Source organism: Ceratotherium simum, chromosome X, assembly GCF_057802395.1.
Source record: "Ceratotherium simum simum isolate JZ-2026a chromosome X, ASM5780239v1, whole genome shotgun sequence".
NCBI classification, from domain to species: Eukaryota; Metazoa; Chordata; class Mammalia; order Perissodactyla; family Rhinocerotidae; genus Ceratotherium; species Ceratotherium simum.
The window spans coordinates 14408130-14434814 of record NC_141940.1 but is presented as its reverse complement, the minus strand read 5'-3'; the positions used below and the strand labels follow the sequence as shown (position 1 = coordinate 14434814).

The 26685-nt window shown below is 35.7% G+C and overlaps 1 protein-coding gene across 3 annotated transcripts in view; it reads right to left on the bottom strand.

Annotated features, from left to right (window-relative positions):
* Window positions 1-26685, bottom strand: part of FGF13 (fibroblast growth factor 13) — a 471100-nt gene that overhangs the window by 35235 nt on the left and 409180 nt on the right. For all 3 annotated transcript variants that reach the window (XM_087427321.1, XM_087427322.1, XM_004441640.3), the window contains one exon: window positions 24298-24401. In XM_087427321.1, the coding sequence (XP_087283447.1) occupies window positions 24298-24401 (104 nt within the window). The remainder of the gene's footprint in view (window positions 1-24297; window positions 24402-26685) is intronic.

Genomic DNA, 26685 nt, shown 5'->3' with positions numbered 1-26685 from the left:
TTCTTCTAAAAGCTGTGAAGAAAGTGTGACACCTTTGCATGAGAGTGGCATGCAATCTACATATAAGTTGACAAGAATATATTGGAAATATGTCACTTTAATAATGTGGATTGGGGCTCCCTTCCTCTTCCTTGGCCCCATGCTGTCCTTACTATCTGTAGATTCCCACTCCTACTTCTCCCTAAAATACCTTTAGGATTTCTCCTGTGTGCATAACAGATAACAGCATGATGTACATTTCAGCACTTCTTCAAAGAGGTTTCCAGGTGCTAGATACAAGCAGTAGAAGATCTTGCGTTTTTTCCCTTTAGATCTAAATAGTCTGAATCTCAGTATTGCTCATGGGAACTGTTTCAAAGGCTGAAGTGTCAGAATGAGAAAGGAAAGAAATGCGTGGGTGGGAAGTTGCTACATGCAAACCTGTCATATTCTTCTCTCATTTTCAGACCTGAATATGCATGGATGCAGAAATTATAGCTTATTCCAAAGTTTTTATTGTCAGCATCAACTATAACAAAAAAATGTGAAGAAGATAAGATTGGTATATTTAAGTGAAAATGTTCAACAGATTTGATCTTTAATTCAAATAGCTCTATCTATTAATGAGCCCTTTCATTCCCTTTGAATATACTTTAAGAGAGGGCTCTGGGGCAAAGCACAGAATAAAATCTCATTTATTCAAATTTCACTACTTTGAAATCTACAATAATTTAAAGACAGAATAGGGGAGAAACTTATTTTTGTTTAGCAATCCATTTATATAGAGAGTATAAAATAATGCCACTGAAGAAGAAACTTTAAAAACCCTTGCAAATGAAACGAAAAAAATGCACGCATAAGGATGTTCACCACGGCATTGTTTTATAATAACAATAAAAAAGGAAACAATCTAAACATTCATCAACAGGGGATTGGATAAACAAATTATGGTGCATACATACATACAGTAGAATATTATTTACTTTTTAAAAATGGTAGTGTGGATGTACATTTGTTGACACAGAAATATGTGCACAAGATGTAAGTGAAAAAAGGCAAGTTGCAGAACAGCACATATTGAATTATCACACTTATGTACAATCAAGTACATGTATGAGTATATATACATAGAGAGGCATATGGGTGACAGACACAAAAACTCTGGGTGGCGAGTTTGGGATGATATTTAACTTCTTTTCATTTTTATATAAAATAAAAACTAGAAGTAAAAAAGTACTCATGAACAAACTTTTCTGGAGTCCTTAAATAACTTAAATTCACATGTAAACAACTGAGACATAAATTATACATCACTTCATTAAATCAGGTCATCTCTGGACCCTTACTAAGAAAGGAATTAGCATAGTTTGAGTTAATCTAGCAAATAAGTGTAATTGCATCTCTTTAAAAAATACTTTATAAGACTGACCCACTTCGTAATTCTTTTTTAGTAGTGAGTGGGTTGTGTGTGTGTGTGTGTGTGAGAATTGAAGTCTCAAAGTTGTTCTTTAGCTGTGGCACACACACACATCACCACCATCGTGACGTCACCATCACTACCATCATCGTTTCCATTATTAATCTACATCATCGTAAAGGATATTAAAAAGATTAAAATTGATTACATAACTCTTACTGGAAACAAATGTATACTTAAAATACTCATAGTGTTTCCTAGCAACAAATCTAAACAAGTGAGAAAGGAATCAATGGTTGGACGATAAGAATTCAATATAAATTAGGCTGAATGAGATCTCTGCTTCATACAATGGAATACTCTTAGCAAGAAAAATCTTTAGTTTTCATATTTATATTTACCAGTTGTTGAATAAGTCAGTGTTCCCATATCAAGGAGTAGGATAAAATTATGAATCTCAAAAACACAATGTTTATTAATATGTTTTCTTCATACAGCACTTGGATATTTATTCATCACATTGACTTGAGTTTGAGCATTACTCTTGGAAGTTGTTTCAAGCCTAACTAATTAATCAATTAATTAAATATTTCAACATACATTTATTGAGCCTCACTAAATGCCAGGCACTGTTCCAGGCACTGGGGATAGATCACTGAACAAAATAAAGACCCTGCCCTCAAGGAGCTGACATTCTAGCAGAGAGAGACAATAAATAAACATGTGCATATTCATTCATTCAACAGAAACAGTGAACAAAATACAATTCCTGCCTGAAAGTAATTTATATTCTAGCATATAGATACAAACAATATACAAATAAACATTTTATTCAACAAATATACATCCAACATATTTACCATGACTTGACCTATTTACATGTGCTCTATAAATAATTGACAATGGGAGATGGAGAATGAGGAGTCAAAGTGCTATTTTAAATTAGTCAGGGAAGCTTCTTTGATAAGGTGATATTTGAACAGAGACGTGAAGCTATTGAGACAGTGAACAATGGGTATATCTGGGGAAGAGAAATCCAGGCAGAAGAAACACATCACATAATGTGATGAAGGAACAGCATGAAAGCCAATGTGACTTTAGCATAGTGAGTGGTGACTGAGAAGCTAGCAAGTATTAGAAAGGTGCAGTCAGACAGATAGCTGGGAGATCATGTTATAGAGGTTCTTAAAGTCCATACTACAGACTTTGGAATTTACTCTGAGGAAGCCATTGGAGGAATCTGAAAAGAGGAGTTGTTACATGATCTGACTTACATTTGAAAAGAATGACTACATGGAGAATAGATTGGGGAGGCATAGGATGTAAGAAGGAAGACTAATTAGCAGGCTGTTGCCATGATCCAGTTATGAGAGGGTGGGCCTAAGAGGTAGAAATGGAGGGGATGAGAAATGGCTTGGTTCTCAAGTACATATATTATGAAGGAAAAGCCAAAATCTGCTGATGCACCAGGTGTGTAATGTTAGAGAAAGAAAAGAGAAAAGGCAACTCCAGGGACGTTGACCTAAGCAATGGAAGGATGGGGTTGTTATTTATTGAGATGGAGAAGACTGTGGGTAGAGCAAATTCAAGGAAGAGATATGAAGAGTTCTATTTGGACAACTTAACTGAAAGATGTTAATTAAGCATCCAAATGGAGAGGTCAAGAAAGCAACTGGAAATATGATTCTTGATTTTAGGTAAGAGGTCCAGGCTGGAGAATTTGGGGAGTCACCCATAGAAAGATAGCATTTGAAGTCATAAGAGTAGTATATTAAGAGAATGAATATAGGTAGAGAAAAGAACAGGTTCAAGAACTGAGTCCTGGCATCCACCAAAAACTAAAGGTGAGGAAGATAAGAAAGACTCAACAAAGGATACTTAGAAGGATTGGCCAATGAGGGAGGAGGAAAATCAAGAGAGTATGGTGTCCTGGAAGCCAAGTGAAGAAAGTGTTTCAGGAGGAAGGAGTCGTGGAACTGCATCAACTACCACTATTAATCAAATAAGAGGAAGTTTGAGGACTGAACACTAGATTTGGAAATATGGAGGTAATTGGTGACCTGGAGAAGAGTAACTGAGTAGAAGAATGGTGGGGAGGAGCCTGATTGGAATAGGTTTGAGAGAGAATGCGAGGAGATGAGGTGAAGGTGAGTAGACAATTCTTTGAGAGGTTTTAGTGTAACAGGAAACTAATAAATGGATTGGTAGCTGGTGAGTGATGTATAATAAAGGGAGATTTTTCTTACTTAAATGGGAAAAATAAGAGCATGTTCATATGCAGAGATTACATGTTAGAGAGAGAAATTTGATGACATCGGAGGGAGGGGGGAACAATTTCTAGAGTGATAACGTTGAGTAAGAGATATGGGTTTGAATCCAGTGCAAAATTGTAATGGTTGGCCTTATACAGGAACAAGGAAAAGCGATCTATAATAACAGAGGGAAAAAAAAGCAATGTATGCGGGCACAGATATAAGTGGATAAGAAGATATGGTGGCAGAAGTACAAGGAAATTTTGTTCTGACTTTCTATTTTCTCTGTGAAACAAGGATCTTAGCCTGAGGAGGGGGAGGAGACATTCAGGATTTCAGGAGAAAGAAGGTATGAAATAATCAAATAGGTTGGTATAAAAGTACTTCAACTAGGGAAATTCTAATAATACTAATACTAATAAGGAGAAGGAAGTGGAGGAAGAAGAGGAGGGTGAAAGAGGAGAAAGAGAAATTAAGCACTTAAAGTACGAGGCACTGTTTTATGGGCTTTATATATGTTAACATAATTAAATCTCTCAACCCTGTGATATAATTTTCTATTATTATCCCCATATTACAGATGAGAAAACAAAGTAAAGTCAGCAACACATCTGTGTAATAGGCTTATTGGGCAGCACTGATGGTCCAGCAGTGGTCGTGAAATAAAAGTGAAACCACTCAGCAGGACTGTTTTTTCCTCCAGCAGCACTAGTCCAGATGTTGAATTGGCATAGGTGTGCATTTAACTAGGGCTGAGGTTTGCCAGTCAATTAAAATGGGGGGAGGAAAGGAAAATGAAATTAAATCCATGGTGTATGAAAGAGTGATTATCATGATGGATTGTGTCAGCTAAGCTGAGGAAGGAGATAAGTGAGGAAATGGAAGGGGAGGTTGAGGAACTCTGGAAAGGTTTTAGAGTAACATACAGTTTTCCTAGTGGGATCAATAAATTGTTAGTCTAGGGAGTAGAAGTCATGAACTGTAAAGGTTAAAGAGTGGGATGCTTGAAATTGAGATGGGGGAGGAGGGTAAAGGTTACTTTTAATGGCAGTCTAAAGTTTTCCATAAGAATGGATGGATGAGATTGGATGGACAAGATCACTGGAGAAAAGTTCTAGGAACTGACCACTTGAGAATCATCTACATGGATACTGAAATCATCAAGATTTACAGCAAGAGTAACATTGGAGGGTGTAACAATGATCTAGGAGATAAAATTGTCAAGGGACAATGGATAGTGGTGTTGGAGAGAATGATAATCAAACACAAGAAAGGCCCCCCATATCTCACCTTCACAGGAGGTGCAATCAAGGGAGAACTAGGTGTACAATATAAGGTAAACTAATAGTGGAGGACACACATTTAGAAGTTCTCATGGTTATGGTTCTGAAGAGCACCCCTAACTCTTGCCGCTTTCCCAAGTAATCAGTTCATTGTTCCTATCAATTTGCTACTTACTAACTTCTGCTGTTATGAACTTGTTAACCCTATGGATATTTTCTCATGCCCTTTTTTCCCACTGAAGCAAGCTAGACTTTGTAGAATGCAAAAGCAGGGCTAAAGTGCTGTGAATAGCTCCAGACACAAATGTTTGTTAGACACACATACTATTTAAAAGTCCTGGTCATCTAGCCCAAGAAATAGGATTTACTCAACTCTAAAGCAAAGGATTAATGAAATCTAAATCTTTCTTAAATTTGAACTATTCATGATTTTGTTATAAAAATCTTGAGAAATCATAATACTCTGCTATATTTTTAACTCTACATTGTATACCACATGCAACAATAATTCTGTGAAAGGCAAATTCTTGTGATTTTATATCTATTTTATTATTTATTTATTTATTTTACTCCCTTTATTCACGTTGAGGCAATTCTGATCATCTAATATCCATCTTAGTGACAATGTCACATATTAAATCAACATCTACACAAACAAAGGGGAGTGAAAAATTGAGGTAAGCTAGACACTGTCTAAAGGGCCCATTGTTTTGCTTTTTTATCTTCTTTAAGGTAGTACAATAAAATTAACTTCAGAAACTTTAATAAAGGCATAAAAATAAGAAGAACATATGATTCTACCTGGCGGTAAGAACCATTTTGAATATTTTGGGGTATGTGCCTCTTTTTATAGGGAATGAGGGCCAAGAGATGGGGCCTGAGTCCTCCAAGAGGTTTTTGTTGATGTTGTTGTACCCTTTCAATCTTTGCATTTTGTAGCAATTCAGGTTCCTGTAAAATTATGGAGAAAATGCATGCTAGTTGCTAAGGCATCATTACTATTAATTAAATGTTTTGTTCTAGATGAGAAATATTTGTTTTGAATGAATAGAGACATCTTCAATCTGTAGTAATATGGCTTAGTATAGAAGTACTGGGGGAGTGACCAAAGAATAGAGACAACAGGAAAAGACATTAAGACAAAAAGGTTAAAAACCCCATTTTTTAGTCAACCCACAGCTACCTGGTCCCTATTAGATCTAGGTACAGGCTGGGTTTATGGGGTCATTCTGGGTTCAAAGGCATGTTAAAACATGGATGGGATTAATGCACTTGGAAAACCCAATTAAATGTCTAGTAAAAATTTATTTCCATGAATACATATTTTCTTCCCCATTGTATATCACTGTATTCAGAAAGCCTTAATTGGACCCTCAGTCTCCCAATCTATAAGAAAGGGCTATAAAGGGAAAATGGTATATTGTCTGAATTCGAGTGAATCATCTTTGTGGAGACTGTCATGATTTCCTTATAAGGAATTCACGAAATTATGAACTCCTACTCATAAATCAGCCAATCAGAATTTTAAAGGTTGGGAATATGATTAACATGTAAAACCAGATCTTCCTTCAAATTTAGTTGATTCTTTCTGAGAGAGCTTTTCATATTTCACTATATTATGTTCTGCCTGTTACAGTCATGCACTGATAGAACATCTCTACAAGCAGAATAGCAGGGATGGTGATGAACTATGGGATGATATCTTGGGAAATAAAGTAGCATTCCGAATAAATTATCCCTCGAAATGGATAACTAAGCTGTTAGATTCAGTCATGTCAATTTTTCTTTTAGTAGCTTTCATGTGCTCTCTGCTCCTTTCTGATATATGGCATACAGCATTCACAGCCTATCTTGGGTCCACAACAAAGCTAGAAAGACAAAAGCTATGACTGTGAGACTATCATAATACCCTATTTGTACACATTTATAACTGGACCATATGTTTTTAATGATAGATAGGTGAGCTATGGAAATTCTTAGCTCTGAAATGATCTCAGTTATATAACATGACCTGCATGAGTGTAGTGCTTTTTTGTTGTTTTCCACTGATATTCCTCAGTTCATTTAACTTAGAAGAGCTTTAAGCCTATAATGAACAAAGAAATACACTCAACCAAGTAAAACAGGATAACAAAGCACCCACAAGAGATACTTTTCTTTATAAAAATGTTTGATAAGAAACTCCAAACAACTGATTGCTTTTCCATAAGCCATATTTGTAAGCTAAAATTAAATTTTAGACCTTACAATTGCATGAGCCTCAAGAAATATTTCCAAAACTTTTGTTACATAGAAGGCTGCCTTAGTCCAATATTCATTCAACCACAGTGATGAGGATGCAAACATTTATTGAGCACCTATATGTGCCAGATAATTCATATAAGTGATCTTACTGAACCCCAAGAATATGTAATACCACATTATTTAGATGAAGAATCTGAAGGTCAGAAATGCAAGATAATTTGCCCAAGGTCACACAGCTGCCAAGTGATAGTGGAGGATGTACATGCTTATGATGCCTATATTGGGGCTCAGAAGTGGGTTCCCCTATTTCCCTATTTTCTGCTACCCTATGAACATGCAAAAAAAGGCTGTTTGTGGCTACCACTGCAATTCCTTTCCCTACCTTTCTATAAACATATTATGAGATAGAAAATTTCATGCATTGCCATGTCTAAGGAATATTCACAGTGCCCCTAAAGGTTGTACCACTGAGGTGGGCTCTCTCCCTAAGCCAGAAAAAAACTGTCAACAGTGGAAAACTACATCACGAACTCCTCGGCATTGTCCTACAAGTTAAATGTACTCAGAATCCTCATAGTTCCTGACAGAATTATACACATTTCCACCTTCAAATAGATTTTCAAAGGAGGAACCTGGGAACATTGATCTTACTGTGTTTCTCTAAAATGAATTAATTTGTGCATAAATAGGAATTTTATGACAGATTCGATATCCTCTAAGTTATCTTTAATTTCACTGCCATTTAGAGATCAATGAAAGGAGACTGTAAACTATGAAACAGCTTTTCCTGGCTCATTTATGAAGGAATAGGACAGAACTCCTCAGGTTTAATTTTCAGAAATCCCAAATACCAGCATTTTTGATCCTCGTTGAAATTAAATATAAAAGAATAGATAAGAAAAACTAAGTCAAACTTGGTACATTAGCCCTTTCTCTTCCTTCAGATCACCAAATCTTGGATGTTCTATCTGCTAACAATTCCTCCAAAGAAATCTCAAGCATGTTTTCTTGCCAGCAGAAATAATATAAACTCTAGAGAATTATGACTTGACAAATTCATAGAAGAGAAAATTCCCATGAATATATCAGAAGCTTGCTGATATTTTGTAGTAACACTAATAAAACCTGTTATCATAGTATATAACTAGGGTAACTTTGAGAGTAAATTTGTTTTATTTTGACCTATGATTATATATTTGTTAAATCTTGCATATTCAGTTATATCCAGAGATCCTTTCTGATAAATATCAACTTTTCTAATACTGTTTTACTGGGTTTGGAATGAAACTATAGAATGGATAATTACCATCTGAGAGAGTAAAGCCTCTAACTACTACAATTATCCACATTAATTCAAATTGCATGAAAAGAGAAATAACAAATGTTTGGAAGACTGCACTATGGGGGAAACTAAACAAACCAGCACAAAGAAAAGCTGATATTAACAGAAGAAGGAAATCATGTTTTTCTGTTGTTGTATGGAATAATGAGATTTAAGCTTTAAGTCCACTTGATTTATTTCCTGGGTCATTACCAGTGGGGCAAGAATAGAGACTAGGCAAGTGAGCCCTTCATTAGATGATGTAATAACTAAGTGAACCATAAAAGCATATTTCTAAGCCCAAATGAGAATTTTTTTAGTTTAGAAATATCTAGTTATGTACCTTACCATTTTCAAAAGCTGTATACCTCCCTCTACATACAGCAAATTGCTCTATTTTGATACTGTTCACACATTCATTTATTATATAAGTCGTAGATCACGGAAATGTGATATTTTCCATAGTTCAGCAGGATGAAGAGCAGGACCATTAAGTGGAGGCAATTAGAAGACACAGTTATCCTTTATTGGTCAAGCCAAATTATGCCCCCAGTAGAATCCTAATGTTACTTTTACATAAATAAATAAGATAATCAAAGGCAGAGAAAAATAAAATAACATTACCAAGAAAGAGTCATTAGAAACCCATGTCCACTGCTTTGATCATGAATAGAAAATAATTGTTCTGCTCCCCAGGTATAACCCATCTATTTCAAAGATGATTCCCTGGTCAACCAGCATGGGGGAGTACTCATTAGATTTTCACTCTACTCAACCCCATTGCTGTGGATTTTATTAAAAATTTAATATGGATGCAAAGTTGAGGTACTTATTGCTTGCAAAAGAGATTCTAGGGGCCATAGGAATGAAATTTAATACTCTCATTTACTATTTGAGGTAATTGAGATCCTAACAAGAGAAGGAAGCTGCCCAATTCCATAAACTCATTTGAATAGGGCTTAGTAGCTACCTTCCTGGACTTCTAGTTCAGCATGCCCACGTTGTGACTCCCAGTACTACTGTGACATTAGTACTTGTTCAATCAGTGTTTCTCATGTATATAAAAAAAGACACGATTAATCAAATAGCATTTTATTCACCACTATTTTGGAATGGTGGCAAATACTTGGTATACACATAAGCCTCCATGAGGAAAAGGGAGAGAGACACGTGCACACGCACACACGGAAACAAACATGTAATTTGGATTTCTAAATGGTTCCTTATGAAACTGGATCATTCTTGATTCAGTCATCTCTTATTATGTAAAAGAGAGAAATCATTTATTTTATCTTAATCTTTGGTCTCTTACATAGTAAAATTATTTTCTATCATCTATTTACTAAATATTAGGAGACTGTCTACCAGGTATTCAATAATGAATTTGGTATGGTGGGAAACATAAAAGAAGGAGAGGGCACCATTCTTATTCACAAATAGCTTAAAGTCCGATTTTGTTATACCAGATTTTCACACAAGAAACATCTGGGAAATAAAAGAGGTACATGAAAATATTACACACATTATGTTCTGAGAACACAAACTGAGGCTCTGTTGTGCTTATACAGGCTTTTATAAGTTGTAACATTACCAGGAAATAGTCTGATATTATCAGATACTTCTTTAATCTCTATATTTACAATTGACTTAATGAAGCCAAACAGAAGATGGCCTTAAAGACGTGTAATTCAGCTTCTATCAAGGGACTTTTGTTAAATAAAAATGTGAAGCCAGTGAGCCCTTCCATGGACAATTCAGGAGAGAAAGGAATGACTGTCGACAAAACAAACAATAAAGCAAAAACAAACAAGAAATCCTATCTCATTTGAATTCAGAATGTCACACCTGAAGAGAAAATGAACTACTAGGTATTCTTATAAAAGAAAATTTCAATTAAAGCAGGAATTAAAATTGAGTTGGTAAGGAAGCTTCTTTTAGCAACAACAAGGAGATACAATAAAACTGTCTAGAGGAACAAATTTCCCTTCAATCAAGTGGGATGACCACTGAAGGTACACAATTGCCTTGGGGACTACTGCCAATATCTTAACAGCAAGAAAAACTTTCTAAGACCTTTGGAAACTATGTGAATCTGTCACAAGGACATATCAGAGGCAGTGATTCTGGAATTTGGCAGATGACTGAGACTCATGAAGCAACTAAAAAAAAAAGTTCATGTATCTTTCAAGAAAGCCACTTAATGTTTCTTGGCCAGCACTGCCTCACACATCAAGATTACGTACATATCTACAACTTCTAGAATGAGGACGAACTCTTTCAGTGTGACTCTAGGCCATAATGATAAAAACAAGTTTAAATAGACAAAATGATGAATTTCAAGCTACGATTTTTTTAATTTCTTGCTACAAAATACACCTATTTTGACTTTGCATTTAATTCAGCAGTACAAAACAGTAATTCAAATACAGTAGTTTTTCTTGACCACTTGTCAAGCACACATACTGTGATGTAAAGTGATGTAGGCAACAGGGCTATGAAAGAATAAATCACCATACTTAATATTATGCATTTTGATATTATTATTACACTGGACTTTATAATTCTACCTTTAGAGTCTTAGAGACAGGAGAAAGTTAGAATGGAAAGTCTTTTTATAGCAAAGTTTCTTTGGCATGACACAAACTCTCTCAAATGGGATCCTCCTATATAGAAAGAGTACATTTACATCAAGGGTCCTGCCTGAACTTTTGATCCATCATGGATTCTGATATAGCAGCTCTGCGTGAGGTTTCCTGAAAGATTAATTTCCTCAATATGATGCATGAAACACCAGCTCATGCTGAAATGGTAATAGGTCAGGTGGCAACAATAACAGCAAATAAAGGTTTAACAAAATCTCATAAAAAAGACAAATTTTCTCTATTACTGCTGTACTCAGATAAACCTCCCATGAAAAAATACTGTTTTTTTAACATCTTGCTGCTAATTTTTAAGAAAAACGTTTAATCTTAAATTCTAAGACAAAATACATTATTTATGCAAAAGTGATGGTGGTCGGCTTCAATTTTTCCCTAATGTTCCAACAAATGTTTGAAAATGCAGTGCAGCCACTCGGTTGGGTGAACCCATGTGTTAATTTATAACCTATGAAATAGTCATTGATTCATTAGGAAATTAAATGTTGGTAACATTCAGAAAAAGAAAGTGTTATTGTGCCTATAAAAGTGAAATGGGAACATCATGAACAATTCGTGAAGTAATTAACTAATGTGCCAGAAATGAGCAACTTGCTGATGATACTTTCCAGGTTTTTTCACAGTGGGCTCTATTTTCATTTCCCCTGTCTTGAAAACACCATATGAAGTTTGTGATCCCTCAGGTTGAGGAGTGTTGAGCCATATAAAAAGCAGGATTTCATTAACATAGAGAGATCTTATCTGCTTTTACCTCTATACAAATGACATTGATGTCTTGGTAGAATTTCTTGGATTACTGAATTTTGCATTTGATGAAATCTATATAATTCCCGCTAAGAAAATTATTCATATTAAAGGAATGACTCAAACAAATTGTGTAAATGACACCTATACTTGAGGATTGGTCAGTTATATATAGAAAAAGGCTAGAATGTATATTTGTAAAGCCTCTCAAAGGTTGACTTACGTCACCATTCAACGATGTGTAACAATACTTTAGGAAATGATAATAATAAAAAACACTCCATTAAGCATGGGTGGTTAAACCAAAGTAAAAATCCAAAACAACTAATTGTCCATCTTCTTTCAGCATGTTTTTTTATGTCAGCATTTCGCCAGTACAATAACCTACCACAGCACCAATCAAATCTCATTATGGTTCCAATTTTTAAACTAAGGCAGTTCACAATTATCCTGACAAAAATGGCAATCCTTCTCAAATGGAAGACTGACCATATAAAAAGACTATTGTATAAATGTTTCTATATTTACCATAAAAAATATTTTGTCAAATATTCTGACAGAAAATTCTAGATGAGACTATAGAAAAACCTGATCTTTAGGTATGTAATCAAACCATTTAAAATCTGTTTGCATAGCTACTTGTATGAATATTAGCACAAATGGGGAAAAAAGCAAGGATAGTAAACTTATTTGAAAATATCTGCCATCATATCATCTCCTCTACTGACTCATTGACTTTCCACCACTTTATGGCATATCTTTACCATTAAGGAAGGGACAGGGATTATGAGGTGCCTGGGCCAAGTGCTCCCACACTGTTAAACCCTGATGGTAGAGCCTAGCACTTAGAGGCTACTCAGAATTTCAGAGAGTACTAACAACCTTGTGGAAGAAACTACATTTCAGTTTCATTTTGGCTCACTGAAACTGCCAAGACTGCGGTGTCCTGACTGTCAAAAAGAAAGGTAACTGGGTCTGAAACAAATCTAGTCCAGAATTGTTTCAAAAACATGTGGAATTCTTATACTCCTTTACTATTATTTTTCCTCACTGGTTTGCTTGCATCTTTTGAATGTTTTGATGGTACACAATTACAAAAACATTACCATCCAGGCGGCTCGTTGCAAAACAACTGTCTCTCTTGTCCACATCCAGGTGCGAGCCCTGAGAGGCAGAACCCTTGCCTCTCGAGCAACAAGAACCATAAGTGGTTCATGTAACTAGATGAACACCACCAGAATGTGTTACAGATGTTGAAAAACAAACAAAAGAAAACAAAATACCTCCCTTGATGCCGAAACTCCATTAGTCTCACCAAGGCCGTCAGAGGTTCAAGACAGCTGCTGGTAATGAAGGGTGGTGAATAAAAGGATGAATTATGGAAGGGAAAAAAGCCTTATCTCAAAATCTGGAGAGAAGGCATACCAAAAGAGCTCCCAAATCATGTAAAATAAAATGCTGCTCTGCATGTCCTCCATGTGGACAGAAATCAGAGCAAAGTCAAGAGCAAAGAAAAGCACTGAGCAAACCCACCCATCACGGTTCTGTTGACCTCTATTCTCAAGATTAATTATTGGTTTGAATAAAGTCTCATGCCTAGATCAGAGACACTAGCAGTTAGTGTTTCCTGAGCTTATTGTCTTATGTAAAATTTAGGAATTATTAGATGCAAATACCTTTGAGACATACAAATGCTTTGATTTATTGATAGCCCTACCGGAGGCAAAACTTTTTTGTCTGAGCAAATAATTCTACTTGGGAATAGAGGAGAACAAAGAAACATAATGAATTGGCTAGGTGGCTTCCCTTGCTGGTAAGGATATTAGGAATGTAAATGTAACAAACAGCTTTAATAAATGTGTTTTTCATCCACTTATTGTCTCTAGTGTTAACCACCCATCTAATCAGAGAGAAGTGGAACATGAGTAACAGGGATGTCAGAGCAAGAGGAGAGGGCAGGGTCAAAACCTTGCTCCATTTCCTCATCAGTCATGAAAGTCAGTGGTAGGAAATGATAATTCCATTTTGGAGAAATGAGCACTTTGTATTCCTCAAAATATCAGGTGTTAATATATCTTGCATATTATAGCTCCAAGAAGTTGTATCTCTGTCTGAAGGTCAGCATTGTTTCTCATAGGTATGCCTATTACTGCAACATGAAATTATAGAAAAATGGAAGGTAAGATTTCCTTGTGTCATTGCCCAAACACAAAGTTTTGGATGGTTGAATCCACTGTAATCCACCTGCGTTAGGCAAGTGGAGTTGCACATTTATAGAACTTTTAAAGCACTTCAACTCACATCATTTCTTGATAGAATTGAAAGGCATTTTTCCATTGTACGCAATTTTACCTTATCATGACATATAAACGTGGTCTTAAGGTGATCTGCTGAAGACTGTGGTGCCAAGCATCCAACACATATTGTTTAATACAACTGGTAAATTTCCATAATGATGCACCCTCACCCACTCCCATCTCCAAGGGCATTCAAATTGTTTCCCTCTATGGAATTTTCTTACAGTGAGTCCTGGACTAAAAATAGCATTGCCAGGCTACAGAAGTTGGGCAGAAACAGTTTATGTCGATCTTTCCTGTAGTAGATTAACTATTAACAATTAGGGCTCTGAATTTAGGACAAATCTCCTTATGTATACTGTAAACTCCAGCCGTTGACCAATGTGGTCACTGTTCAGGGTGCCTTGAGGATGTTCCACACATATGGTAATTGATTGGTTGACAAAGCTCCTGGACCATGCCTCAGGTTCTCTGGGAGTTGAGATGTGCAACTGGGCTTTCTGAGACTAGAGGAAGGGAGGGAGTTGACAGGAAATCTCTACTTTAAAGGTTATGATACAGTATAGAAAGAAGCTCTCAGCTTCAGGTCTCCTCTAGGCTCTACCTCTATCTTCTTCAGCACAAATAGCCTGCAAAGAGGCTCTTTTGTTACCACTTGTATCACAGTGAATCATTGTTATGACGTGGGCAGGAACCAGGGAATACTTTATATAACACTTTTTGAGAATTCTTTAATCAGACCAACAACTAAACACTTTTGTTGTCATAGCCTTGCTGATTTTGTGGCCAGAATATAGCAATGGATTTGTCATGCACAGGCTTTTTTGTTCTAGTATTTTCTATATACAATAGAGTTTTACCTGTTGGAATCTCATTTTGGAAAGCTATCACTGTCATTTTCTGGTGTCTCATTGTCCATTATGAAAGTATTATGAGATGATTCATACTCCCCCTCTGTTAAGCATTTTTCATCCTCTGTATTATTGAAGTCTAAGATGTAACATCTTGGGGTTGTTATTTACATTTGACTTTTCCAAATCTCTCTAATAATTTTTTTCTCGGGTACAATGGACATCATCTCTAATTCTCGCTACTCCTGTATTACACTGAGCCAGAATTCCTATACACATCTGAGGCCCTTATGGAAGGGGGTGTTATACCCTATGGCTACTGGCTATATGCAAAATCTATCCAAGAAATCAATTGAGGCTTTCCCAGTAGTTCCACTTCCAGGACTGTCAAAAGCAGTTAGCATCAAAGTATCTGATGAATAACTTAATCAGAATTTTAGCATAGACATGTTATCTATTCACACATTCAGCCTGGGCAAAACATATTAAATGCATTAGTCAGGGGCTTGCCAGTTATTAAACTTGGTTACAGCTATTATAATGATCAGAGAAATGCTTTTATTGAAAGTTTCCCTGTTCAGAAGTCACAATTCCCTTTAAGCAGCGTAACCATTCAAACCAGTTCTGTTGCCTTCAATTCTTTTCTTGTGTCTCAGTAATTCACTTTCATATGTAATCTTGAAATGTTAATACTCGAGAGGATCTGCAAAAGGTTATAATTGGCCATTTTAACTTATTTTAAATATTCAAAAGTCCCGACAGCAATAATATGTTGTCCTTATTTTTTACTATACACATATTTATTAATTATTTTAATAAATATTTATTAAAAAGGTAATTTTCGCTGGGCATTGCTCTATGACTAAGGGAGAGTAAAGAAAAATGAAATCAGTTGCTACTTAATGATTATAGGATTTAGTAGGTAAACTATTCTAAAACACAACGTCCATGAAAAGAAAGACCACAAGACAAAAAGGTTTTGATAGGCTCTGTTTTTTCTATCACATTGTAGATTAGAATTATACAAACAAGAAGGCAGGGACTAAAAACAACGCCTGTACCAAGACATGAGATTCACCAGATGATTACATAAAATATAGCTAAAAAGTCTTATTTGCTCTGTTTTATAAAGCTATTAAGCATTACCAAATATGTCGCTAGTGCAATCTCCAAAGCATTACATGTTCAGTGTAAGGTATGTATTTAAAACAGAATTAATTTAGGAAATACACTCCAATATGACTCATCCAATAATAGCAACAGAGCAATGAATATAAGATTGGTTTCTTTCATTTGTCTTTCATGTATGTGTGTTGTGTGTGTGTGCATTACCTCCTTACATCTGGCTTTACTTGCTAAAGTTCTTCTTCACTGCTTTTGCCAATTATTTTATTCTCTAGCTCCAAGAGACTGGCTTTTTTCCTACAGATAGGAATTTAGCTTCTGAGTGAAAGCCATGGGACACTCTTTTAAATATATGCCCCATGACCTCTCATTTGGATTATTTCTTAACTTGGTCTCAAAAACAGAATACAGAGCCAATCTGACTCTATTTAGCTACAACTACTATTGTCTCCTTGATTTCTGAGAAAGTACAATCCTCAGTCATTCTTCCACCTAAGAAACTATTCTTCACTCCTTCACTTTCAATAATTTACCAGTTTTGGTCATGTTTTTACAGAGACCATAAAGAGAAGGCACTTCACTTTGAAGGTACAACCAATCAGATTTATCTAATTTCATATTCGAATAATGCCAAGCTAGATTTTCTTTCACATTTGAATGAAATTTCCATTAACTGCAAAGACAACTAAATATGTGAAATAATCTGTGACTTGAGAGATGTATTTTAGGTTTGAAAATTATGCTGATTCACTGATATTCTAAAGGAATAGCTAAGATGAATATAGCTACTTTGGTATATTTTTTAATACAATAATTTTAATGACTTCTAATTCAACAGCACCAACACAATAACTGAAAGCCTCTTTAAAACATAAAATTTAGCTCCTTGACCTAGCAGAGACACTCATTAGCAAATAAAATTGCTTGTTTTCTCTGCTTTTCTTCCTATAAAATAAATTCATCTTCTACATTTTCCATTTTTAATAATAACACTCAGAAATATGTATATATGTGTATAATTACCCTTACAACTCATTAGTCTGAACTGAAAATGCCCATCAAAAATGTTTAATCCCATAGCCACTGAACACAAAAAAAGTTTGGTAGATGTAGACACCAAAATTGGGAACCTAAGTTTCCATAGTCAACACTTTTCTAATTTTATATTAAATAAATCAAAATCGACAATTTTTGAATTAACTGAAGTATACAAATAAGCTAAAGGTGTAATTAGAAGTTAGAATTTATTGGTGTCTACTTATTTTGTAGGGGATCTTACATATGATGGCTACCGGCTATATGCAATATCCATCCAAGAAGTCAATTTTGATTTGATAATGATAATTTTCTTCCAAATTTGATAGGATAGTGCTCGTGTTTATTTTAAATCTATTTCCCTTTTGTAATTGAGTCAGTTCTACCTCCCTAAAGAGCTATAATGTTTAAACCAGTGCCCTCCATTTAATTCGATTAAACTTATAAGCCTCTATGATAATAACCCTAGAAGTTAAATTATATGAACTTGCTGATTTGACTTAAACATTTTACATGCTACAAATGTTTGCTAGGAGTACATTTGTCACTCTGAATTGATCGATGAGTTGAGTTCATCTAAACTTTAACATACTTTCTATATTAGAATATGGGCTAGAGCTGTGAAGCCATATTGCTGAAAAGTGGTCTTAAGCTGTCACACTCTGAAATCAGACAAACTAAACAAATCTGCAAAAGAGTGAGCTCACAGCTGACAGCTAAACGTACTGAACCTCCGCGGCATCTTAACATAAACTAACCCCCAACCCACAGTATGAAATTAAAACATATAGCAGAACTGATTTTAATTCACCTGCACAATATAAACTAATTTTCCATTAAATAATGGTCTTCAAGCTCAGCGACTAGAATGCTGAACCCAGAAAATCCTTTGCTGCTGGATCCTATTTTTTATGACACTTGTTCACTTTAGGAAAATTGTGTTAATTGTTCTCTATCTTGATTTAGCTATCAGTAAACTTATATGGCATATCTAAGAATCAATGGTCATTCTCAATTTCTTGACTAATTATCTGATTTTCCTTAAGAAGTTTGGGACTCCTTAAAATATAATGTTAAATACTGGGCTCTTAGGAGCAGGTTATTTACTCAAAGTGCCTCCCAACAGATTGTTTACTAGTTGCAAGGGAAAAAAAACCCAGAATTCTATAGTGGAAAATCAGACAACATCTTGATTGAATCATCAAAATTAATATATGTGATGGGAGAAGAAACTTGGTAAATTTAAGGTATGTGAAAATAATCCAGTAGAGAAGGAAAATATGTCCCCATAGTTCAGATTACAATTCTGACTGGGACCCTGGGATCAATAACACATCCTGCCTCATTCTCATGGCATCAGGCTGAATCTCAGAGAGACCTGCTTTTTGGTCTTGCATCTAGTTTGCTGTGGTAGCCCCAGGACCATAAAACATGGCAGTAAATTCACTCCTACAAGTCCTCTCTAGAAATATATGAATGGAAAACGTTTGCTTGTCAAAGGATTTCTACTTGTCTACACATGTTAGCTACACCAAACCAAACAACAACCCCACACCGTGCACTCTGGAAATGGAAAACTAGTCTTGATGAAAGGTAAGTAATTAGGCAGGTTAAAATGCTGCTACTGAGTTCTGGAACATTCCAAAATCAAAAGAAAATGCTTTTGGTTTAGCTTTGAGTTTTTATTATCCTATTTCTAATATCTGTTATTACTCCTCTATTAAAATAGATATTAGGACATTAATATTTTCACACTTAAGACACTTGATTTTCTATAGTTAATGTTTATTTCAAGTAATTTTGAAATATATATTACAAATAGCTTTATACTATTAAATATTTTTACTATTCAGTTTTGAGGAACTCTCAAAAGCTTGTGTACAACTCATTATTACTGATAAAGAAAAACCAAAGGTATGAACAAAGTTCTCTATGCACAATGAATAACAATTTCCTTACAGTTCTAGAAAGACTTAGTTATATCAAGGACAAAAGTAAATATGTTATGAAATAATGGCTAATTATGATTCTCTGTGTCACAGATGGTTTCTCACTGCCACTTGAGCCTACATCAAGTCTGTCCCCCATGGCAACAAGAAAAAAAGGGAGGAGGGAGGATGCAGTGCAAGAATCCTGAGATTAATCATGGAAAGTAAATTGCTATCTCTGTAGCAACAACAACGTGGAGGTACTGTTGCTTTATTTAATGGACAAAAGGGGAAAAGAAATGATAAAAATGTAAAATCGAATTTAAAAGAAATTGGGGGATGTAGAAGCAGAATTGCAAACGAAGATAGAAAAATGAAAAGGAAATCAGAAAGCTCTTCCAAGGATCAGTGTTTTCTTTCATGTCAATAAATACTCCTTCAGAAATGTAAAGGTAATTTGTTTGCAAGAGCAGAAAAAGAAGATCAGCATCAGAAATTTCGGATAGAGGGGCCGGCCCTGTGGCTTAGCGGTTAAGTGCATGCGCTCTGCTACTGGCGGCCCGGGTTCGTATCCCGGGCACGCACAGACGCACCGCTTGTCCAGCCATGCTGAGGCCGCGCCCCACATACAGCAACTAGAAGGATGTGCAAATACGACGTACAACTATCTACCGGGGCTTTGGGGAAAAAAAAAGGAGGAGGATTGGCAATAGATGTTAGCTCAGAGCCAGTCTTCCTCAGCAGAAAGAGGAGGATTAGCATGGATGTTAGCTCAGGGCTGATCTTCCTCACAAAAAATAAATAAATAAATAAAATTGTTTTTTTTTTTTAGAAAAAGAAATTTTGGATAGAGGACAAAGTGCAAATAAAGTTTTCGATTTCTGACTTTATTGGGGGATTTCTCAGCGCTGTTCAGCAATCATTTTTCTTAGCCCTTTATCAGTGGTTTTCAACCCTGGCTACACATTAGCATCAGCTGAGGAGCTTTAGAAAATATTTATGCACACACCCCACCCTCACATATTTTGATATAATTGGTTTATGTATATCAGAGAATGGAATTTTTTTAAAGGTCCAAAGGTCTAATAGGTAGCTAAGGTCGAGAACCATTATCTGACTAGGGGTCAGCAAACATTTTTTGGTAAAGGGCAAGATAGTAAATGATTTAGGTTTTGTGGGCCATAAGGGTTCTGTTGCAACTATTCAACTCTGCTGTTGTCACAGACAATAAGTAAATGAATGGGCGTGACAATGTTCGAATAAAACTTTATTTACAAAAACATGTGGTAGATTGGACTTGGCTCATGGGCCTCAGTTTAACAACCCCTGGTTATTAGGTTGTTTCCTCTCCCTTTTCCCAAAGCAACTGTTCCAAACCTTCACCTATGCCATCCCGGTGCCTCTGATTTTCAGCAGACGACCTCTTGTTCTGCTTCAACAGGAAAATACAAGTCATCAGGTTGGAAACCCTTCAACTTCCTCCTTTATCACCCGTAGACTTAGCACATCTACATCTGCATCTGTCCTCATCTCTTTGCCTCCTATTGTAGAAGCAAGGTCCCTTCTTTTCAAGGTTAATCTAATCCTTTCACTTTTACTCAAGTCCATCATTTTCCCAGACTCCTTTGGGGGCCCCCACTACATAAAGGATCCCATTTCTTATGTCTTTAATTCCTCCCTGTCTACTGGCTCTTTCCCTTCAGCTAACAAATATACTCAAGTGTCTTAACGAAAGAACCCTCACAGCCTTCCTTAATCTTGTGTCCTCCTCTAAATACTCACTCATGTCTCCCCTTCCCTTATAAATTCTACACCTACTGCCTCTACTTCCTCTCTTCCAATTCACTCCTCAAGCCACTACAGTTTGGCCTTTGTCCCCACTATTCCACTGAAAGTGCTCTTGTCAAGATCACTGAAGACCTTCATATAGTATAGTTCTAGTTCTTATTTTACTTGTTTTCTATGAGGCATTTGACATCGCTCACTCTTCTGAAAAATCTCTCCCCACTTAGCTTTTGCAATAAATACCATGATATCTGCCACAATTAGTTCTTTTTTCTGCTGCTGGCCACTTACATGCTGGTATTCCCTAATATTTGAGATTTGAGAAAGTCTCTTTTCTTCTCATGCTACATATTCTCTCAGTTATTCTCATGGCATCAGCCACCACCTAAATGTGATAACTCCCACATTTAATCTCTAGTTCACATCTTTTTCTCAAGCTCCAGGTTCATATTTTCAAATATCTATTGCAAGCTGTACTCAGGTATCTTCTTTCCCAAATCTGCTCTTTTTCCTATATTCTCCATCTTGGCTAATAGCTTCACCATCAACACAATTTCCAAAGGTAAAATTCTCTCACCCTCAGGGCCCCTAATAACCCACTACTGTGTACATTTTTAAAAAAGTCTCTACCTGAAGATACTTTATTTCCATCTGTGCAGTGAATGGCAACCATATATGTTCAACCATACATGGTGGTCCTTCTTTCTCTCCAAATCTAATCAGTCACCAAATCCTAATGATTCTACCTCTAAAATATCTCATGAATCCATCTCCTTTTAGCCAGTGCCACTGCAAATGGCAGACCTTAGTCACCCCTCACCAAGACTGCTTTCAATAACTTCCTAACAGATTTTTTCTTTTTACTTACCCACATCAGTAGCCCCTACTTCTTTTCCTTATTTTTACTTCCTCCTTAGGTCACTGTCCAATCCTATTTCCTCTTTGTTACGTGGCAGTTAACAAAACTATATACAGTATTTCAGTAGCAGAACTGCCATGGTTTTATATAAGCGAAGAGTAAGACTTTCTCTTTGGTTACTTTCTCTTTTTGAAGAGGCACGATATTTCATCTAGCTTTTTGGTTACAGCAACACAAGTTGCTAAAGTCATTAAGACAGACGCTATCCTAATAGAGTCTAGGCACCACACTTTAAATAAGATGATAACAAAATGGAGCACCAACTGAGGATGGTGATCAACATGGTGAAGGGACTCCAAACCATGATCAATAAGGAGTAATGGGAAGAACTGGAAAATTTATCCTGGAGAAGATTCAGATTCTTTCCTGGAGCAGATTAATTTGGATAGTTTTTCCCTATATGAACTCTAGGATTATCAACCAGACATCTTTCCTCCTTAATAAAAACATAGTTTCTTTTCCTTAATAGAAAACGCTTTCTTAAGATCTCTTTTCCTTAACAGGAAATGCATACAAAGAGCCCCACATTTTGCTATCTATTGGCCTGCCCATCATGTAAAGGAAGTTCATCAATCTACAAGGCTGATTTCCCTGGGAAGTCTTCCTAAGAAATGAATTCACACTGACATTTACGTATTTGCGGGAATAATGGTCAACTTGAATGGTAGGCTATGAATTTTTGACATCAGTTTCCTAAATGTAATACTGAATGCCCTAATTTTCTTGAGTGGGGGCACCTGACATATTACCTAACTTACATGACTTTCTCATTCTAACTTAAACACTATTATTCCCAAAATGTTTTTTTTTTTTAATTTTATTGTTGTAAGATTTTTTTTTTTTAAATCAACCTTTCTCATCCTGGTACCACAATGATGACCACAACTCAGTGAAATTCTGAATGCTTTACCAGTAATTATTTCCTATGCCACCTGGTATTTACCTTCTCAAAAGTATGCCGAGTATATTCCATTTCCTTCCCTTATTTGCATAGTAGTTTCAGAAAGCAGTCATCTATTTCATTAAAAACCTACCTTTGCATCTAGTCCTGTTGAGGTAGTCTGCTGATGTAAATGAGGTTAATTAAAATCCTTCATTATTAAAATATCTTACCTTAATGCACAAATCTGAAAAACGAATCCCCTTTCCTATCATTTATAATAATAGCAATGTATCAATAAAGTGACAGATTTCATGAAGTTTGCAATAAACCCAAATCTTTCATTTGTAAAAAGAAGAAAACCTCTGCATTTATTAAACAATAAGACGGCTACAATGGCCTGCTAGGAATGCTGAGAGTGACCAGGGTTTGAGGATTATGCTGATAATTAATCTTTTATCATAACATTAAATGGACTATCTGGTTTACCAAATGAATGAGCCCTTTGTGGTCTTATTCTTCTCTCACCTCTCTTTCCCATCTTGACCTCTGAAAAACAGGGTTATGCCATGGTTTCCATCATGTCTGCCAAGAGTCTTTCTACACACCCGGCTCTGAAGTAAATTCCGGGAACAGGTGAGAGCAAGAGTGGTTAACAGTAACCACTTTTGCAGTTTGAGGAATAGATTTCTATAGTCATGGTAATAGCTTCCTTTAAGGCTATCAAGTAGGAAGTTTGGCAAGCAATTTTCTCCATTTTTAATATCCTATTATTTTCTTAAAATACATGAAATTCAAAACAAAGATTAAAAAATATTCATATAAAAAGTGGTCTCCTGTAATCTGTAACTAGATCTACTGTTAAGAATGAAATCCTAACCCTGGTACTGTACCATTTCTGCCTACATTTAAATGCTAAAATTTCTTAAAAGCTTAATTAGGCCCTGTGTTCCTAAATGAGTTGTCAATTGTTGTCTACATTGTTTATAAATTTCTTGAAAAAAGTTCCATTTTTTACTCTGTTCACTATTGTAAGAAAAAACCAAGCAGGAATTTGTATGTAAGGGGAGGTTGAACTGTACTTGATGAAAAAATAGTATTTAAAGTTGAGGCAGACAGCAATTGTGACCTAATTGAACTGAGGATAAGAGTTAGAAACACTTCTAGAACTGTTATGTCCTAGAGTTGATCTGAGGAAGAGGTCTCATTAATTTCTTTAGGAGTAAACATGGATAAATATATGTTGAACTGAGTTATAGAAATAGTTTTGCTTCCCACAGCTGCAAAGCAAGGTAGCAAGACAGAGCATTATATGTTACATAAAATAATAATCCAAATGTCATTGTATGCAAAAGTGTTTAGTGCATCTTTGCTCTTATATTAAAAATGTTAGCTTCAAATGATTAATTAGTAATAATTTTCACTGGAAGTTAATTTGTCTTTTCCAATGAGATATTTCCATCAAGAACACTCTTCCTCGCATCACAGAATTCTGCAATGATGACACATATGCAGCATATTTTATTTCATATCAGATGAAAACTAGAATAGTCAAAACATGAACACAGTGAAAGGCTTACCGAGGTGTACAGGTATCCCTCGCTGTTCATTGCCAAATACAGCTTGGTTTGAACTCCTTGAATAGCCACCACGCGAAGACCCACAGGGATGAGGTTAAACAGAGCTGAAATCAAAAAGAATGTGAAAATAATGTTATAATTCTGAATTCCACAGCTTTTCAATGTTTCCAGCAGGACTGTCTAGTCCTCCAAAAGTAATGTGTGTTTGGCAAGAATAGACAGATATAGAATTATACACATTCAGATAGATAGGGCCTCTTCTACTTTTTCGTATACTTGATTTGTAGTTGCAGTCACACAACTGAGGCTATAACTCCATATTCTCAAAGACCCTAGAGAAAATGGAAGACAATTCCATGGTTTGTATAGTGTTGGAGGTTGGAAATCTTGATGCTTCCGGAAAGATTCAGGATTTGGTCTATGCATTAAATAGCTTTAGCCTCAACAAACTAAGGTTTTAAACTGCTCCCCTGGATAACTGCTGAAATTTACAGACACAGTTACCATCTACCAGTTGGGGAGAGATTCCTCGAATCTTAGAAAAGACACTAGTCCAACTCCCTCATCCAAATGATCTGCATTATTTCCAATGCAGCAACCCAAAAATAAATACAGGACTTGAAAAATAGTCATTTTGTACTCTTATGTTCGCGGAGTAGTATTTCTTAAAGAACCAACATTTTCCAAGATAGGGTTGAGAGGGTTCCTAGCTTTTAATCTCCAGGAGCAAAGGTTATAGGAATAAAAATAATGAACTTGAGAGCTTTATTTATTTATTTATTTAATTGGGGGGGGGTAGTTGTAAGAGGGCAGCCGGCTGGTGCCAAAGAGGCCTTCATTTCTCCATTTGAAGGTTTGACTGCGTGAAACTTACACCCAGGCTCTCCTCACAATCACACACCACTCACTGGAGAAAACCAGTGGGCGACCTCCCCCTACCAGCTGTCTACTCCCTCCTACACCATGAATAAAAATAAAACGGTACATTTTTAAAACGTAGTGCTTGCCACACACATCTTTTGAAAATAGCCTGTGTACCTTTCTCTCAAGAGTCATAGACCAATGTTAATGATTTTTGCCTTTGTTTGTAAGTTTATTGAGAATGATAAATTGGTCTGCTATCATTTCTGTGAACAAAAATGTAAAGGAGTCACCCCATGGGTAAGAATAGTTTTTCTGAGATCTCTTATCTTGGTGTATATATATTCTGCTGTAGTGGGTGTGGTAATATGGATGAGAAATATTAGTGAAGAACTAAATATTCCTTGGTGAGACTACAATATATCTTTCCCTTAAAATCAGGGTGTTACCAAAGAGGAGCTAGGACATATTGTACAGTTCAAAATACAAGTGTTTATACCACATGCCACTGATGGCACTTCATTCAATACTCATCATATTAAAAGCTGTGCCCTTCTGTTATGTGAGGTAAAGGAAAGTAATCGCACAGATTGCAAGCCAGGATCTCATGCTATATTTGACAATGCAATGCACGGGGAAGAAGTCTGATATCTTTGAGCATGTCACGTATATGATATATCTCTGTGATGATAATACCTTGTTCACAGCAAGTGCTCAACACATATTTGTGGATTGATAGCAATCTGTATGGTGAAAACACAATAATGTTATATTTTTGGAATGTAATAGATCACAATCCTATTATATAAAAGCTCATAGTTTTAAAATTCTGAGATCTAAAAAACCAAATAAACCAAACAAAAGCCTCCATATGGGTTTGGTTTTAAAGCTATACCACTACATACCACTAGACAAATAGAACACCAACACGTCTGAATCCTAGTTTAGTCATAGTAATGGATGACCAAGAATGATAAACGAAATTCAGAATTGTTTTTGGAACTTCATTTTTTACAATATTCTGAATCTCCTTAGTTCTCTTAATGCAGCTTGAAACAAGCAAAAATAAGAGAGAGAGAGAGAAATTTGATTTTCACCATGTGCCCCAACCACTCTCTGAGGTGGGTTTTAATGAGCAATAAACAATAAATGGCTCAAATTCCAAACATCAGATAGCAGAAGGAGGAAGAGAAGCAAAGAACATCAGTAATCCATGCCTGGGATTATCTATTCCTGAATAATGGTATTAACTATTTAGTAGAACCTGAATTTTTCACTATGTATCATAAATTTCTATGAAGCCCGATTCAAAAACACAAGACACCACTCTAAAACAAAACAATGAAGAGAGTAGCAAAAGGGGAGAATGATTGGTCATATTAGTCCAATCTTTTCTTTTCTTTAGACATTCAAGATAGATCATAAACTGGGTTGGTTTAAAGTCTGTCTAAAGGAACAGTCTTTCCAGATAAAAATACAAAGAAATTATATCAGAGGTGAGTTTGGACAGAATCAATGTTTCTCTAA